General features: G+C 35.8%; 1 protein-coding gene across 3 annotated transcripts in view; it reads left to right on the plus strand.

Annotated features, from left to right (window-relative positions):
• The window catches only part of ALG5 (ALG5 dolichyl-phosphate beta-glucosyltransferase), a 43,297-nt gene that overhangs the window by 22,403 nt on the left and 5,277 nt on the right, over window positions 1-15,617 (plus strand). For all 3 annotated transcript variants that reach the window (XM_086713321.1, XM_025924206.2, XM_086713327.1), the window contains 2 exons: window positions 5,091-5,150; window positions 9,849-10,000. In XM_086713321.1, coding sequence (XP_086569447.1) covers window positions 5,091-5,150; window positions 9,849-10,000 — 212 coding nt within the window. The remainder of the gene's footprint in view (window positions 1-5,090; window positions 5,151-9,848; window positions 10,001-15,617) is intronic.

Here is a 15,617-nt window from a genome sequence, read left to right on the forward strand (position 1 = left end):
TATTTGTTTTTGTTTAATTAAATGGCATTTTAATGCTATTTAGTCTCTGAAAGGTGGGAGGAGGTCCGTTTGTTTTGTTTTGTTTTTTCCTATTGCTTGGTAACATTACTGTTCTTTTTGGATTTAAAGTTGAAGTTTATTTGCCATATAGTATTTGAACTTTTTATATAGGTCTTCTTTAAGAAAAGCATTCTCAGGTTACCTGGGTGGCTCAGTCAGTTGGGCATCCGACTCTTGATTTTGGCTCAGGACATGATCCCAGGGTTGTGAGATTGAGCCCTGTGTCAGGCTCTGCACTAAGCACGGAGCCTGCTTAAGATTCTCTCTCGCTCGTTCTCTTTCTCTCTCTTCCTACCCCCTCTCCTGCTCATGCTCTCTCTAAAACATACACACGTACATACATACGTAAGTAAAAATAAAATAAAGAAAAGCATTTCTCTCCCTTCCTCTGCCAGAAAAAGAAGGGAAGAAATTATTCCTACTACTAAATAGTAGGCAAAATATATAACAGATAATTTTCAAAAGAAAATATAGCCAGTAAAATTTCCCAAAGTTTACCTTTTCATTAAAAAGGAAATTAGGGGGGCGCCTGGGTGGCTCAGTTGGTTGGGCGGCCGACTTCGGCTCAGGTCATGATCTCGCGGTCCGTGAGTTCGAGCCCCGTGTCGGGCTCTGTGCTGACAGCTCAGAGCCTGGAGCCTGTTTTGGATTCTGTGTCTCCCTCTCTCTGACCCTCCCCCGTTCATGCTCTGTCTCTCTCTGTCTCAAAAATAAATAAACGTTAAAAAAAAAAAAAAAGAAATTAGGGGTGCCTGGGTGGCTCATTCAGTTAAGCATCTGATTATTGATACTGGCTCAGGGTGTGACTTTGCAGTTGTAAGATCAAGCTCTGCATTGAGCTTTGCACTGACATCTCACAGCCTGCTTGGAATTCTCTCTTTCCCATTCTCTCTGCCCCTCCTCCACTCCCTCCCTTTCTCTCTCTCTCTCTCTCTCTCTCCCTCTCTCTCTCTCTCTCTCAAATAAATAAACATTTAATTTAAAAAAAGAAAAGGAAATTATATCACAAAGGGTTATATTTTTCCTTTTTAAAATTAGCAAATTTAAAATGAGAATAATTAGAAATGGCAAGGATTGGATGAGGTAATCAATATTATACCCATTTAGTGGGAATATAAAGAGCTTTTTGAAGAATAATTTGGCTCATATATATTTAAAACATTCATACTTTCAACTTAGTATTCTATTTGTATGACTTTTTCCAAAGAAGGAAATCCAAAATACAATTAGAGTTTTATATCCAAAGATGTTCTTTTGAGCCCCTTTCTGAAAACATGAAATTAGAAATAGTCAACACATACACAAACAGTGAAAGTATGGTAAATCTCTATGGTGAAATATAATATTGCACTTGCCCTTGACACAAAAAGAAAGATGGACATGCAACACTGCTATGATAAGTTCTTGAAAAGTAAACTTGAATCTTATCAAGCTTCTAACCCAAACAACCAGTTTACAGGGAACACTGGGAACAGAGGAACATGATAAATGTCACCAGTGTGGATACAATCAACAAAATCCAAAACCTGGGTAAGTCTACAAGACAAGTTACATAGTTTCTTCAACAAATAAGTATAAGAAAAAAAGAGTAGGGGGAACCCACAGGTAAAAGAAATATCAGCCGATTTGTTGAGTGGGGTAGTGATGAGGGGCTGTAGAAGAAGCAAGGTTGGCCATGTATTGGTTTTTTTTTTTTTTTTAATTTTTTGTAATGTATTGATAATTGTTGAACCACGTTGTGGGTACATGAGGGCTTCATTTTCCAATTCTCTCTACTTTTATGCAAAACAGTGAACTTGAACATAAGAAATTTTTGGATTATTTTAAATGGAAAAGAACATGACATATAGGTGAATTTCAGCTATGGTTTTAAATGCAGAGAAAAAAAAGAATACAAAAAAAATATATGAAATACTATCAGTGGCTGCTTTTAGGTAGTGAGATTATACATGACTTTTCTCTTTATAATAAAGTTTTACTATGTGTAAATTTACGTGCTTGACAAATTTTTTTTTTCAATATGCACTTTTTTATTCTGTTTATTTTGGTGAATGGTTTAAAGGTCAAATGGTATAAGAAGAAAACAGTGAAAGGAGGCCCATGCTTCATTGCTCAGCTTAGTCACTTAGTTACTCTCAGAAGTAACCAGTTATTTATTTCTTGCATATCCATCTGGAAGATGCTATAAGTATTCTTTATTTAAAAATGCAGATTGTAACACTATTACTATTCTGTTGTTTCCACTTAATGATGTACCTTGGAGACTGAGCCACATTTATATAGCAGAGTGCTTCCTTATGCTTGCACAATATCGTAACTAATGCCTTTGGATAGATCTACAGGATTGCTTTGCTGCTAGAAGCAATACTGAAATGATTAACGCTGAATGAAAGTCCTTTCCCACATATACAAGTTTATTTACAGGAAAATTCCTGGTGGTGGAATTGGTGGGTCAGATTATATGTATATTTGTAGTTTTGATCATTTGTCACATTGCTGCCTGTAGAGTGTGTAGGCACCATATAGTAAACACTGTTCGCCTTGCTCTTAAGTGTGATTGAGGATGTTTTCAGTTGTTTAAGAGCAGTTTTCACTTCCTCTTTTATGAACAGTCTGTTCATAGACTTTGCCGCTTTTCCAACTGAGTTGGATACTTTTATAATAGTTTGTAGGAGTACTTTAGCATTTTGGAACTAATCCTTTTGTCTGTAATATAAATTACCAATATATCCCCCCAATATATTTGTCTTTTAATTTTGAAAATGCTTGGGTTTTTGTTAAAATTTAAAAAAAGAATTAAGTTCATTTTAAGACGAGGGGAGGGGCAGAGAGAGAGAGAATCCCCAGCAGGCTCTGTGCTGACAGCACAGAGCCCAACACAGAGCTTGATCTCATAAACCATGAGATCATGGCCTGAGCTGAAATCAAGAGTCAGATGCTTAACCAACTGAGCCACCCAGGCGCCCCTCTCTCTACACAGTTTTTTAAAAAAATTGTTGTCAAATTGATCTATCTTTTCTTCTAGATTTTGTGTACTTATGTTTTCCTTGAGGTCATTTTAAAAATTATTCCTGGGCCGCCTGGGTGGCTCAGTCGGTTGAGTGTCCGACTTCAGCTCAGGTCATGATCTCACAGTTTGTGGGTTCAAGCCCCACATTGGGCTCTGTGCTGACAGTACAGAGCCTGGAGCCTGCTTCAGATTCTGTGTCTTCCTCTCTTTCTGTCCCTCCCCCAGTCATTCTCTCTCTCTATCTCAAAAATAAATAAACATTAAAAAAGTTTTTTTAATTATTCCTGATATTTTACACTTAAATCTTTGATGTATCTGAAATATATCCTACTTTTCAGTATGAGGCCCAGGTTCAACTTAATTTGGTTTCCAAGTGGCTACCCAGATGTCCCACAGCATTTATCAATTCAGTTTTTACCCACTACTTAAAAACATCATCTTTGTCATATTCTAAATATCCATATTTGTGTGGTGTGTGTGTTTCTGGCTTTTCCTTTCTGGTTCATGGACTTATCTATTCATTTTCTAGTACTGTAGTTTTAATTATTATAGCTTTATAATGTATATTAAATCCTCTAAGGCTAGTCATTCCTCATTCTTAGAATTTTCCTGGTTCTTTTGGTTCTTTATTTTTCTTTTTTTTTATTTATTTATTTTTTTTTTTTTTAATTTTTTTTTTCAACATTTATTTATTTTTGGGACAGAGAGAGACAGAGCATGAACGGGGGAGGGGCAGAGAGAGAGGGAGACACAGAATCGGAAACAGGCTCCAGGCTCTGAGCCATCAGCCCAGAGCCCGACGCGGGGCTCGAACTCACGGACCGCGAGATCGTGACCTGGCTGAAGTCGGACGCTTAACCGACTGCGCCACCCAGGCGCCCCGGTTCTTTATTTTTCAATATTAACTCTAAAAATTAGCTTGTCTGGTTCAATGGAAAATTATTTTGATATTTCTATCAGTATGGTACTAAATTTAAAGATTAATTTTAGGGAGAATTGATTTTTGATACTGTCAACACATGTTCTCATCCATGATCATGGTACGCCCTTCTATGTGTTGGATTCTTTTGTTTTCCTTGGTACCATATACATGTTTTCTTTATTTAGATATTGCTACGTTTTTGTAAAGTTTATTTCTAGATTTTCCTTTCTTGACTTTACAAATACTGTCTTCCATTATATTTTCTGATTATTGTTTGTACATATGAAGACTAGTATGATATATATTCATTTTGTTCCACTTTTTTAATTCCCTTAATGTTTGTAGTAGTTTTTACTATAGTAGTTGATAATCTTGGATTTTCCAGAAAGTAATGATTATATAGATATAATCATACCATCTGCAGATACCCTTTTCTTTCTAATACCACTATTTTTCCCTCTATGTTGATACAGTGTTTTTAATCAGAAAAATCATTTAAAAATATGAATTTTCAAGTTGTACCTGCCCCTGATATTTAGCCCTGAATATTGGCCTCTTAGTAAGTATAATCAGGCTTCTTGAAGCTGTACATATTCTGAATACCTTAGTAAGCCTTTGAAGATATTTAATGTGACTTAAAAAAAAAAAAAATCAGTGTCTAAAAAATGAGATACTTGGATTGAAAATAAATGTTTTTATTAATATTTATTTTTAAAAATTTTTGTTTACATTTTAATTAGTTAACATACAGTGCAATATTGGCTTAAGGAGTAGAATTCAATGATTCATCACTTACATACAATACCCAGGGCTCATCACAAGTGTCGTCCTTAGTACCCATCTAGCACATCTCCCACCACCTCCCTCCATCAACCCTCAGTTTGTTCTCTGTCGTTAAGAGTCTCTTGTGGTTTGTTTCCCTGTCTCTTTTTTCCCCCTTCCCATTTGTTCATCTGTTTTGTTTCTTAAATTCCACATGAGTGAAATCATATGGTATATGTCTTTCTCTTATTTCGCTTAGCGTAATACACATTTGATTATTGATATTCAAATATAATATTCAAATACTGACAAATCATTTTACTGCTTTTTCCTCAGGACCAAATGGCTATTGCATGTGGATCTCGAGCTCACTTGGAAAAAGAATCAATTGCTCAGGTGAGGCTTTACTAACTGGCCTGGATCAGATTTTGTTTTTCTTTTTTTCATACTCATTAGCAAAAAGCAAGCTTTCATGTTTAATTTCATAAAAATGTATTTCTTTTCAAAGGGAAAGAAAATAATTTTTTACTGTGTGAAAGATTAACACATTTAGGAATTTATTATTTTTTTCAGTGAGTTTACAAAAAAGGATGTAAACTTCACTTTGACTTAGGATGCAAGCAGCTTATTTATTTTTTTTTCTTTTTAAGACACAGGAGTCCCCATTCAGTTCTGATATAAGGCAAACTTTTCTAAATGATACAGTTCTGAACCATTCAGCTTACCTTTAGTTTTTCTTTTAATGGCACATTGAAGTACATTTAAAGTTTGTTTTTTTCCTTTTTTTTTTTTTTTAACTTTATTCCTCTTAGAAAAGCACTATATCTTAAAGTTTAACAAGTTGTGACTGCCCTCACTAAAGACCTTAAATTCTTCATTTTGTAATTTGTATTATTGGGCTACAAAAGTTGGAGTAACTTGAGAGGAAAAAATAATAAGGAATTTATTCTGTGCAATTTTAAATTCTTTTTTAATTTTTAAAATTATTTTTATTATTCACTTAAAAATGTGGGCCCAGTGTATCAAGCCCAGTAATTGTCCATTATATTCTTTATGGTTCATCTACTGGAGTCGCCAAATAGATCAAGAATAAAGCAGTATTTTTCAATCCAAGGTCAAAATTATCTGGGGAGGTTTTTTTCTTTGGTTTTAAACATGTGTATTTCTAGGCCAATCCCAGGCACACTGAATAAGACTATAGAAATGAACCAGGAATCTGCATTTTTAACAATTTCCCAGGCCACGCTTACACCCAGAGTTTGAGAACCAGTGGAATAAAAGGTTAAACCTTTCCCTCCCTCAGCGATTCTGAAATAAGACACAAAGAAATTTTTTTTTTCAAGATATACTGATGGCAGGGTCATAGAACCTCTTAAGAATTATGTTCAGGTATGGAAACCTAGACTCTTCCTAAGAAAGAAATTATTTTAATACCTTCAGCATCTAATCCAGTGTTCCATGTCTCTGTGGACACTCACTGGTTTTAAAAAAGGTAATCTGTTAACCATCAAGGTTATCATACTCCTAGAAATTTAAAATTGAAAGATTGCTTAGAGATTAGCTAGTCCAGCTTCATCAATTTACTGATGCACAGGGGATAAGAAGAGGAAGAGTATATGTCTAAGATGTTTACATTATTTATAATTTTATACTTATATAAATTTTATAATTTTATAATTATAAAATAATAGAAACTATAGGGGTGCCTGGGTGGTTCAGTTGGTTGAGCATTTGATTCTTGATCTTCACTCAGGACATGATTCCAAGGTTGTGGGATCGAGTCCCATCTCGGGTTCCATGCTGAGTGTAGAACCTGCTTAGGATTCTCTCTCTCTCTCTCTCTCTCTCTCTCTCTCTGTCTCTCTCTTTCTCCCTCTGCCCTTCTCCACCTCTTTCTCTCTTTCCCTAAAATAGAAAAAATAAAAAATAAAACCTAATACTTGATATCTAAAAACAAAAAAGAAATGATAAAATGCTAAATTCCAACAATAGAAAATACAGATATTTTCCTGGATGAAATATGCAGCCAATAAAACAGATGATCATGCAGTCTATATAATAATATGAGAAAATATCCAAAATATTAGGTTATATGAAGAAAAAAGAGTACAGTGTTATAAATACTGCATAATTGTTTATGTAAAAATTATCTGTATAAACAAAAACAATGAGACCAGGCTGATATTAATGATTTTATGTTTACTTTTTTCCTTTTTAAAAAATGTAGAAAAGTAGAAAGGATAATGTATTTGGTGAAGGAAAAAAGATTTGGAAAAATAGGAAGCAAGAGAGTAATTAAGAAGCTAGTGAAGGCAAGAGAGAGTGTGTTCATATGCCCATATGTTCTGTGTAACAGTTATAACAGGGGTGTTTATATTGTCTGGGTATTCTTGCATTTATTATTTTTAAAAGATTCAAAATAGAATCCATTGGTGTTTATTTGATGTCCTTAGAATTTCTTCGAAGAGTCTTGGGTTACATCTTGGGACTTCTTTGAACTTATTTTAAGATAATAAAAGTACCAGTCAGCTTAAATTCCACCTGAATTCCTTGTTTACATTTCATCAGCATTAGAGAGAATATTGTTAATAATGAAGTAGTGAATGTCTTTTTCCTTCATATTTTTAAATGTCTGTTTCAGAAGTTCGTATAATGTTACTCTATGACTGTTAGTTTTATGTAACTAAGTCCGTTGCATAATATATTTTTAGATGTCTTAAAATTATAAGATATTTTGCAAAGTTAAAATAAAAATTAAAGGGAGATCCTCTTGTTTGTATGTTAGGAATCAAATAAGTTAAGTTCTTCATATGAAGTCCATGTGTTTCTGTTTTTTTAAAAATAACCATTATCCTTAAACAAACAAAAATCTTCTATTAACATCCAAGCAAGAGTGGCCATGAATATTTCCATTTGGTAACCAGTAAGTTCACCTAAATCACATTGAAGATCATTCAAGGAAAATAGTTTATAGGCATTATTATTATTATTTTTTTTTACCTTGTGATTTTAATTTTTCTATCTTTCAGTTTCTATTTGTTCCTTTTGTAAGCATAAGTGCTCTTTTGGAGGTTTAATCAGTCAACCAGTATTTATTGGAAATATTTTATGTGAAAGGCTCTGAGCAAGCTGGTATGAGATTACCCAAGTATTTTAAGATGAGGTTTCTGCCCTATCTGCTTAGAGAGGTAAGACCTGTTTACATCAGAACATGACTAATGATTCTAGGTGATAAGTGAGAAGTGATAGATCCTTCCAAAAAGTTTGTTTTACAGTTGACAAACATTTTGCAAAACTGCTCCAAGTGGTAACTGATTCATATTTCCATTAGTGGAATAATCCCATTGCTCCACATCCTAACAAAAGATTTAATGCTATGATTCCTTTTAACGCTTGCCAGTTGGATGGGTATAACATGGTATCATGCTATGGTTAAAATTTGGTTTTATTGGTTGCTAATGAGAATGACCATTGTTTTATATGTTCAAAGGGCTCTCTTGTGTCCTTTTCTGTGAGCTGCTCTTATGCTCTTTCCAATTTGCTTTAGTACTCTTTTCACCTTTTATTTCTAGAGAGTTCTAAAATTTTATCTAATGTAGAAAGAATGGAGACTAATCATTTTCAGTTATTTGCACAGCAGCTATTTTGTTCCACTGTATTATTTCACTTTTTTTCCCTTTGTGATGTGAAATATAATAAAAACAGAGAAGTACGTACACACAGACACACACACACACTTAAAAAAATGTTTCACATACCTTACAGATAAGTGTTTTATTCTTTTTCCCTTCCTGCCCTGTTTAATACACAAATGAAACTGCAGTTAGGATGTAAAGTGAGGTCCCAAGCTTTCTTCCTTTATTAAAAACATTTATTGAGTTCCTGTTACTGTCTGTGCCAAACACTTGGCTAAAGGCTTTAATCTTATCTCATTTAATCTTTACAGTAACTTTGTGAGGTGGGCATTTTCGTTCCCATTTGATAAAAGAGGAAAGTGGGATAGAGAGTTGAAGTAATGTGCTCAAGGCCACCCTAATCATTAATGTAGCCAGGATTCAAATAATCAGTCTGCTCAGGTCACTGGCTTTCTGTACTTTGTTGTGTTATCACTGGTGCGTCATAGTTCTGTTTGATAATAATAGAAAAAGCCACGTAAATGAAGAATGACACTACAGATTACAGTTATAAAAAGCAAAAGCCAAAAGGAGGAAGGGAAACACTAAATAGTATGAAATATTAAATGTTCTACATAGATTCTTAGTAGGTTGCTAGTGTAGCATTATGATACACATATGATATCGTGTATCATTCCATGGATCTGTTACATTTGAGAAAACTTTTAAACATGAAAGTCTTGAATATGATAATTAATGACCTATTTATCTTATGTTTTAACGTTTGCAATGTTTAATGTATAATGGAATATTATGTTGTGTTACTATTATTAATAAAAGTAATTACTAATAATAGTGAATATTCAGATAGGATTACAGACCACTTAGGTTTGATATCCAAAGCATTAAAAAACTTAATTGTTAAAAGTATATTTATCAGATGTCTGCCATACCTAATTGAAGAGACAGTTGATTCAGACTCCTTAGTCTGTGACTTTTTGACAGATACTCTGCTGTACTTTTTCTATCAGTATTCTCATTAACTAAGCACAGAACTTTAGGTTGAAACCATAGTGTTTTGTTTTTCCAAGAATCTCCAGTAACTGTCACCTTTTTTGAAACGGAAATCTATTTGGGGCAAGCAGGCACAAAATCTATAGATGAACCAGATGCTGGTTCATCAGCCCAAAACTGCTGTGGTGTACTTCTGGTAGAGTAAAGCCCTGACCCCTCACAGGCACTGTGATTCTTCTTGTCTGATTCTTCTCGAACCTGTGGGAAATGAGTAACTGCTCCCCTGGTACCACTCCCCTGCTCTAATATAATATACTTTGCCAGTGAAGCCAACAGAACAATGGTGTTCATATGTAAGATCTACCCAGTCAATTAAATATTAAAATGCAGTTGTCTACAGCCAGGTGTTTTCAATTGTCCTCTACAGATTAATGGAAAAGTCATTTATATTTTGTCTTTGTTTTAGCGTTCTTACTTCCGTACTCTGCTCATGTATGGGTTCCACTTTCTGGTGTGGTTCCTTTGTGTCAAAGGGATCAGAGACACACAGTGTGGCTTCAAATTATTAACTCGAGAAGCAGCTTCACGGACGTTTTCATCTCTGCACATCGAACGATGGTAAGTTCCCAGCAGATGTCCTGGGCGTATCTTACACAGCAGTTGTTCCAGGCAACGAGAAACAGCCCTATATTCTCAGAGTGAACACTGAAGTTTAAACAAAATTGACACTTAATGTATGTAAAGTTAATCTGTACCTTTATTCTTTTACTGAGTTGGATCTAATTTTCAAAATCTCAAACCAAACATATGGTATAAAGTTAATTTTTTCACCTTATTTGTGGATGGTACAAATTGAAAAGCCTTAAAAACATCCTGTTTCTTTAGGCTTCCTTCTTTTCCTTTGAAGAAAAAAACAAAAAAGCTCAGAAATAGCAAAGTGAAAGAGGGTACCCGTTTTCTTTTTGTTCGTTCCTTTTCAGCAGTAAGTTCCCTCTCCGGCATATGACAAACCAGTCTTTGGACCTCTGCATCCCCTCTACCTTCTGTGGTTTGTTTGTTTGTTTTGTTTTTAAATTTTAACGTTTGTTCATTTTTGAGAGCAGAGAGAGACAGAGTGCAAGCAGGGGTGGGGCAGAGAGAGAGGGAGACACAGAATCTGAAGCAGGCTCCAGGCTCTGAGCTATCCACACAGAGCCCGATGAGGGACTCAAACTCACGAACTGTGAGATCATGACCTGAGCTGAAGTCAGACGCTTGCCTGACTGAGCCACCCAGGCACCCCCCGACCCCGCCTCCACCTTCTACCTTCTTAAAAACTTCATCCTGTTCGTTTATTTTGTCTTGTCTTTTCTCCTTAACCACATCTTTTACACAGGTTTTTAAAACAAGTTTAAATTTCCCTTGCCATTTAAAAATCAAAAAACAAAAAACAGCCTCTCTCTATTGATAGCCCCCCTCAGTACCTCTCCAGCTCCAGCCCTTTTTCCCTTCACAGCCAGCTTTTCTTGAAAGAGCACTCTATGTTCACTGTCCCTGTTTTCTCACTTCCCACTCATGCCTTACGCCACCTCAGTGTGGATTTTTCCCCCGCCCCTCCATCTAAGCATCTCGTTACCTCCTGTCATGAAACCCAGTGGTCATGTTTGATATGACCACTTACTGTCTTAATTAACCCATCAGCAGTGCTCCATACTTCTGAGCTCACTCTCCGGACATATCCCAGTCCCCTGGCCTGTCTTCATCCCAGACCTCTCCTCAGCTCTCTGCCGGTTTAGTGAGTAACACTGACACATGGAAGCTTAAAACCTTGCAGTCAGCTCTGACATTCCCACAGGTCCTCCACATGTCCAGTTCATGGCCCAGACCTGTTACTTTTGGCTTTTATGTCCCTTTGTTTCTCTTTGTCTTTCCCCCCACCATCCAAGACACCATCATGTCCTACGCTGTAGCCCAAGGAGTCAGTCTTTTCAAAATTAGAAGTAATCAATCAAATGCACCTTTTTTGTTTAAAATCCTTCAGTAGCTTCCCAGTGCCTTCCCATGGCCTTGAGAGGTGCTGCATAATCTACCCACCCATGTCTCTACATAGGGACCCTTCCCTTTTCAACTTCTCCTTCAGCTCTTCCATAGGGCAACGAACTCTTACTCTCCAAATCAGATCACATGCCCCTAATCGTACGATGTTGCTGTACCATAAGCCCTTCTTCACAGCACCCATCACATCATTAGGTTTTTGTTTTTATTTGCATAATGTTTCTTTGTCTCTATTAAAACATAAGCTCCAAAAGGGCAAGAATCCCATCTGATTTTGTTTGCTAATAAATCCATCCCCCTATCTAATAGAGTGTCTGGCACATTATAGCTGCTCCTAAATATTGTTGAAAGAATTAATACTTAGTGTTACTCATGGGTTCTATATGAATTGTGTTCATGGTGGGAATCTACATAATTATTCCAGTATATTCCATTTTTGTAGTTTCTGTAACTTTTGTGCATCTATTTGCAAAGATATGTTATCTCCCTATAAATAGATATCATATAAACCCCCCATAACTTTAAAAAACTATAATTTCAGGATTAAAATTATCAAACATGGTTTTTAATATCTATCCTAAATTAAAAAAAAAATTTTTTTTTTAATGTTTATTTTTGAGAGAGTGAGCAAGCATGAGTGAGGGAGGGGCAGAGAAAGACAAAGACAGAATCTAAAGCAGGCTATCAGCACAGACAGAGCCCAACATGGGGCTTGAACGTAGGAGCCTTGAGATCATAACCTGAGCCAAAGTCAGACACTTAACAGACTGAGCCACCCAGGCACCCCTAAATTGTTTAAGTAATGTATATTTGATCTTCAGATTCAGATACATGTTTCTGTTATGTTGAAAAATAAAATATATTGATAGTTAATGGGCTCCAAAATCAGTGAATCTAATTTAAGAAGCCATTCTAGAAGTAAAGCCCTCCCTCTGGATATAGTTTTCAGTCAACTGTTGGGTTCAGAACTAGGGTCAAAAAGCTAGGTTCTTTGTAGTTTGAAAGGAAGTTGGGAACTAAGGGTTGAGGACGTTAGGGTTAGGGTTGATAATTAAGTTAGGGTTGATAACTTAAAAATCATGAAGTTTCTCTTGTCATAATTGTTCTGGCAATATAATGTCTGTTCTGTAATATATAATGTCCAATATATAATATAATGTGAGACATATTTGTAATTTTAAATATTCTAGTAGCCACACTAAAAAAGTAACAAGAAACAGATGAAATTTATTTTGTTAATGTTTATTTAGTTTTAAGAGAGAGCATAATCAGGGGAGGGGCAGAGTGGGGGCGGACAGAGGATCCAAAGCCGGACCCTTGCTGACAGCAGAGAGCCCAACGTGCGGCTGGAACTCATGAACCGTGACATCATGACCTATGACCTGAGCCTAAGTTGGATGCTTAACCAACTGAGCCACCCAGGAGCCCCAAAATGTATTTTAATAGTGTACTTTAACACTGTATACAAATGTCATCGTCTCGGCATGCACTCAGTATGAAAAAATATTCAGGTATTTTACACATTTTTCTGTGTACCATGTCTTCCAACTATAGTACATCTCACTTCAGACTAGCCACATTTCAAGTGCTCTTGTGGCTACTATATTGGACAGCATAATTCTAGAGTTTTATTTAAGTTAACATTTTAAACTTTTTTTCTCTTTTAAATTTTATGTTCATGTGCATGCCTTTTTAATTATTTATTTGGGCTTGATTAACATAGGATTGACCTCATTTAAAATTTTAGCCTCTCACATCTCTCTTTAGGGTCCACATATGTTTATTTTATGCCTGTAAAGGAGAACCACTAAATATACATGTATCAACTTGATTAACAATATGCCCGTCACCATATTAATGTTTCATCAGTGGCTTTTATTCAAGCATCTCTGTTCCTGCACTTAAAATCAAGAAAGACTAAAGTATTTCTTTCTTTTTTTCTTTTTTTTTTTTTTAATTTTTTTTTTCAACGTTTTTTATTTATTTTTGGGACAGAATGAGACAGAGCATGAACGGGGGAGGGGCAGAGAGAGAGGGAGACACAGAATCGGAAACAGGCTCCAGGCTCTGAGCCATCAGCCCAGAGCCCGACGCGGGGCTCGAACTCACGGACCGCGAGATCGTGACCTGGCTGAAGTCGGACGCTTAACCGACTGCGCCACCCAGGCGCCCCTAAAGTATTTCTTTCTTATGCAGCACAAGTTATAGAAACCAGGTTGTGCATCTACTCTTTATGTCCAATGTAAGTGTCCCCTCAGACTGATATTTTAAGGACTTATTCTAAAATTTCATTGCAGTTTTCCTCATAACTTTCAGGAAATTGAAGTCAAATAGAGTTTCTAGGTATTAGAATACATCAAGCTATAGTTAAAAACCAATAGGCAGGCATCTCTGATTCAGAATTACAGACCTAGTATGGGTTATGCTAAATAGTAAAGATATACATAATGTTAAAATAAATGTATGTTTATGTATGTTAATATTTATATAATTTTAACATTATTTTTAAACATAAAATTTTAAGCATAATATTTAACATCACATAAATATATTTAATTTTATATATCTATACACATATATATATATGTGTGTATAGATATATAAAATCTCCATCCTCAGAACTGTTATCTCACCTAAATTATTTCCATTTAATATTAAGGTATAATTTGACTCTTTTTATGAGTAATTAAAAAAAAATTTTTTTAATGTTTGTTTTTGAGACAGAGACAGAGTATGAGCAGGGGAGGGGCAGAGAGAGAGGGAGACACAGAATTCAAAGCAGGCTCCAGGCTCTGAGCTGTCAGCACAGAGTCCAACGCAGGGCTCGAACTCACAAACTGTGAGATCATGACCTGAGCTGAAGTCGGATGTTTAACCAACTAAGCCACCCAGCCCCAGTTTATGAGTAATTTAAAAAATGGAGTCCTTGAAATGTACTTTCTTCCCATGAATATTTTTTTAAATCAATGTTATATACGTGGTTATAATTTAAAGTCACTTCCATAAGGCTTCTAAAAAATCATTGTCCTTTGCTCCCTGTGCCTCAACCCAATTCCTACTCCCTGGCTATGGCCACTTTCAGCTATGTGCTGTTCCTTTGTGGTAATTACTTTCATATTCAAAATAATGGGTTTGCATAGCCATGTCTCCGTTTTTTCAGTTTTAGATATTACTCCAAAATAAATCAATGGAGAAGTATAGTTTTCTTAAACCCCTGCATACCTTTCACACGTATCCTCCTAATACAGTTTCTAAATACAGATCACTACTGATGGGTACAGGTATGTAAAGATAATTCACATTCAAGCCATAGTGTACAATCTGATTATTTTACCTTTCTTGTAGTACTTTTTGTTTTCCTGAAGATAATAAATTTCTGGAGTTTTCTGTCGCACTACTTGACGATGGACCTGTCACTTACTTACGTTCACACTCCGTGAGTAGAAAGTACCTCTCCGTGTGTTCCAGTGCATCCGTGTGTTCCAGACTGTGCATCAGTTTCACTTTTTTCTTGGAGACGTCTCATCGGCTCTCACCTTTCTAGCTGTTCTCGGGCTTGCTGCACAGCTCCTGTTTTTTTCCTGGGTTTATATCCCTATTGTAGTAGAGCACATCCTCTGTGAATCTTCCTAAAGAAATGACAACAAAATCTTGAGACTTCGTTGGCAATGCACTGCATTATTCTCCTTTCACATTTGCCTCATAGCGAGCCGGAGACAGAGATCTAGGTTGGAAATCATTTTTCCTCGGGATTTTGAGAACATTGCTCTGTTGCCTTTGGCACTCGGTGTTTCTGGAGAGAAGTCCAATTCTGTCAGTAATCTGAATCTTGATTCTTTGTCTATGGCACGTTGTTTCCATCCCCTTTTGGAAGCTTTTACCCCACAGTGTTTTGAAATACCATGATTCAGGGACTTAATGTGGCTTTTTCATGCATCTTGTTGTGTATGCAGTAGGCACTCTAAATCTGGAAGCCTGGGTCCTTCACTGCTGACAAATGTCCTTTAGTCATTAAATAATTTCTCTAGTTTTGCCTTCTCTCCTGTAAACAAATGTGAGCCTTCTATGCTGATCCTGTAATTTTCTCTTCTCTTTTCTGTTTCATGTCTTTTGAGATTTTCCTCAATTTTATCATCTAGTGCTCCTTTTAAATTTGTGTTTCTGCTATCAAAAATGTTAACTTCCTACAACTCTTGTTTTC

Source organism: Puma concolor, chromosome A1 (assembly GCF_028749965.1).
Source record: "Puma concolor isolate L17-30 chromosome A1, mPumCon1.1.hap2, whole genome shotgun sequence".
In the NCBI taxonomy this organism is placed as follows: domain Eukaryota; kingdom Metazoa; phylum Chordata; class Mammalia; order Carnivora; family Felidae; genus Puma; species Puma concolor.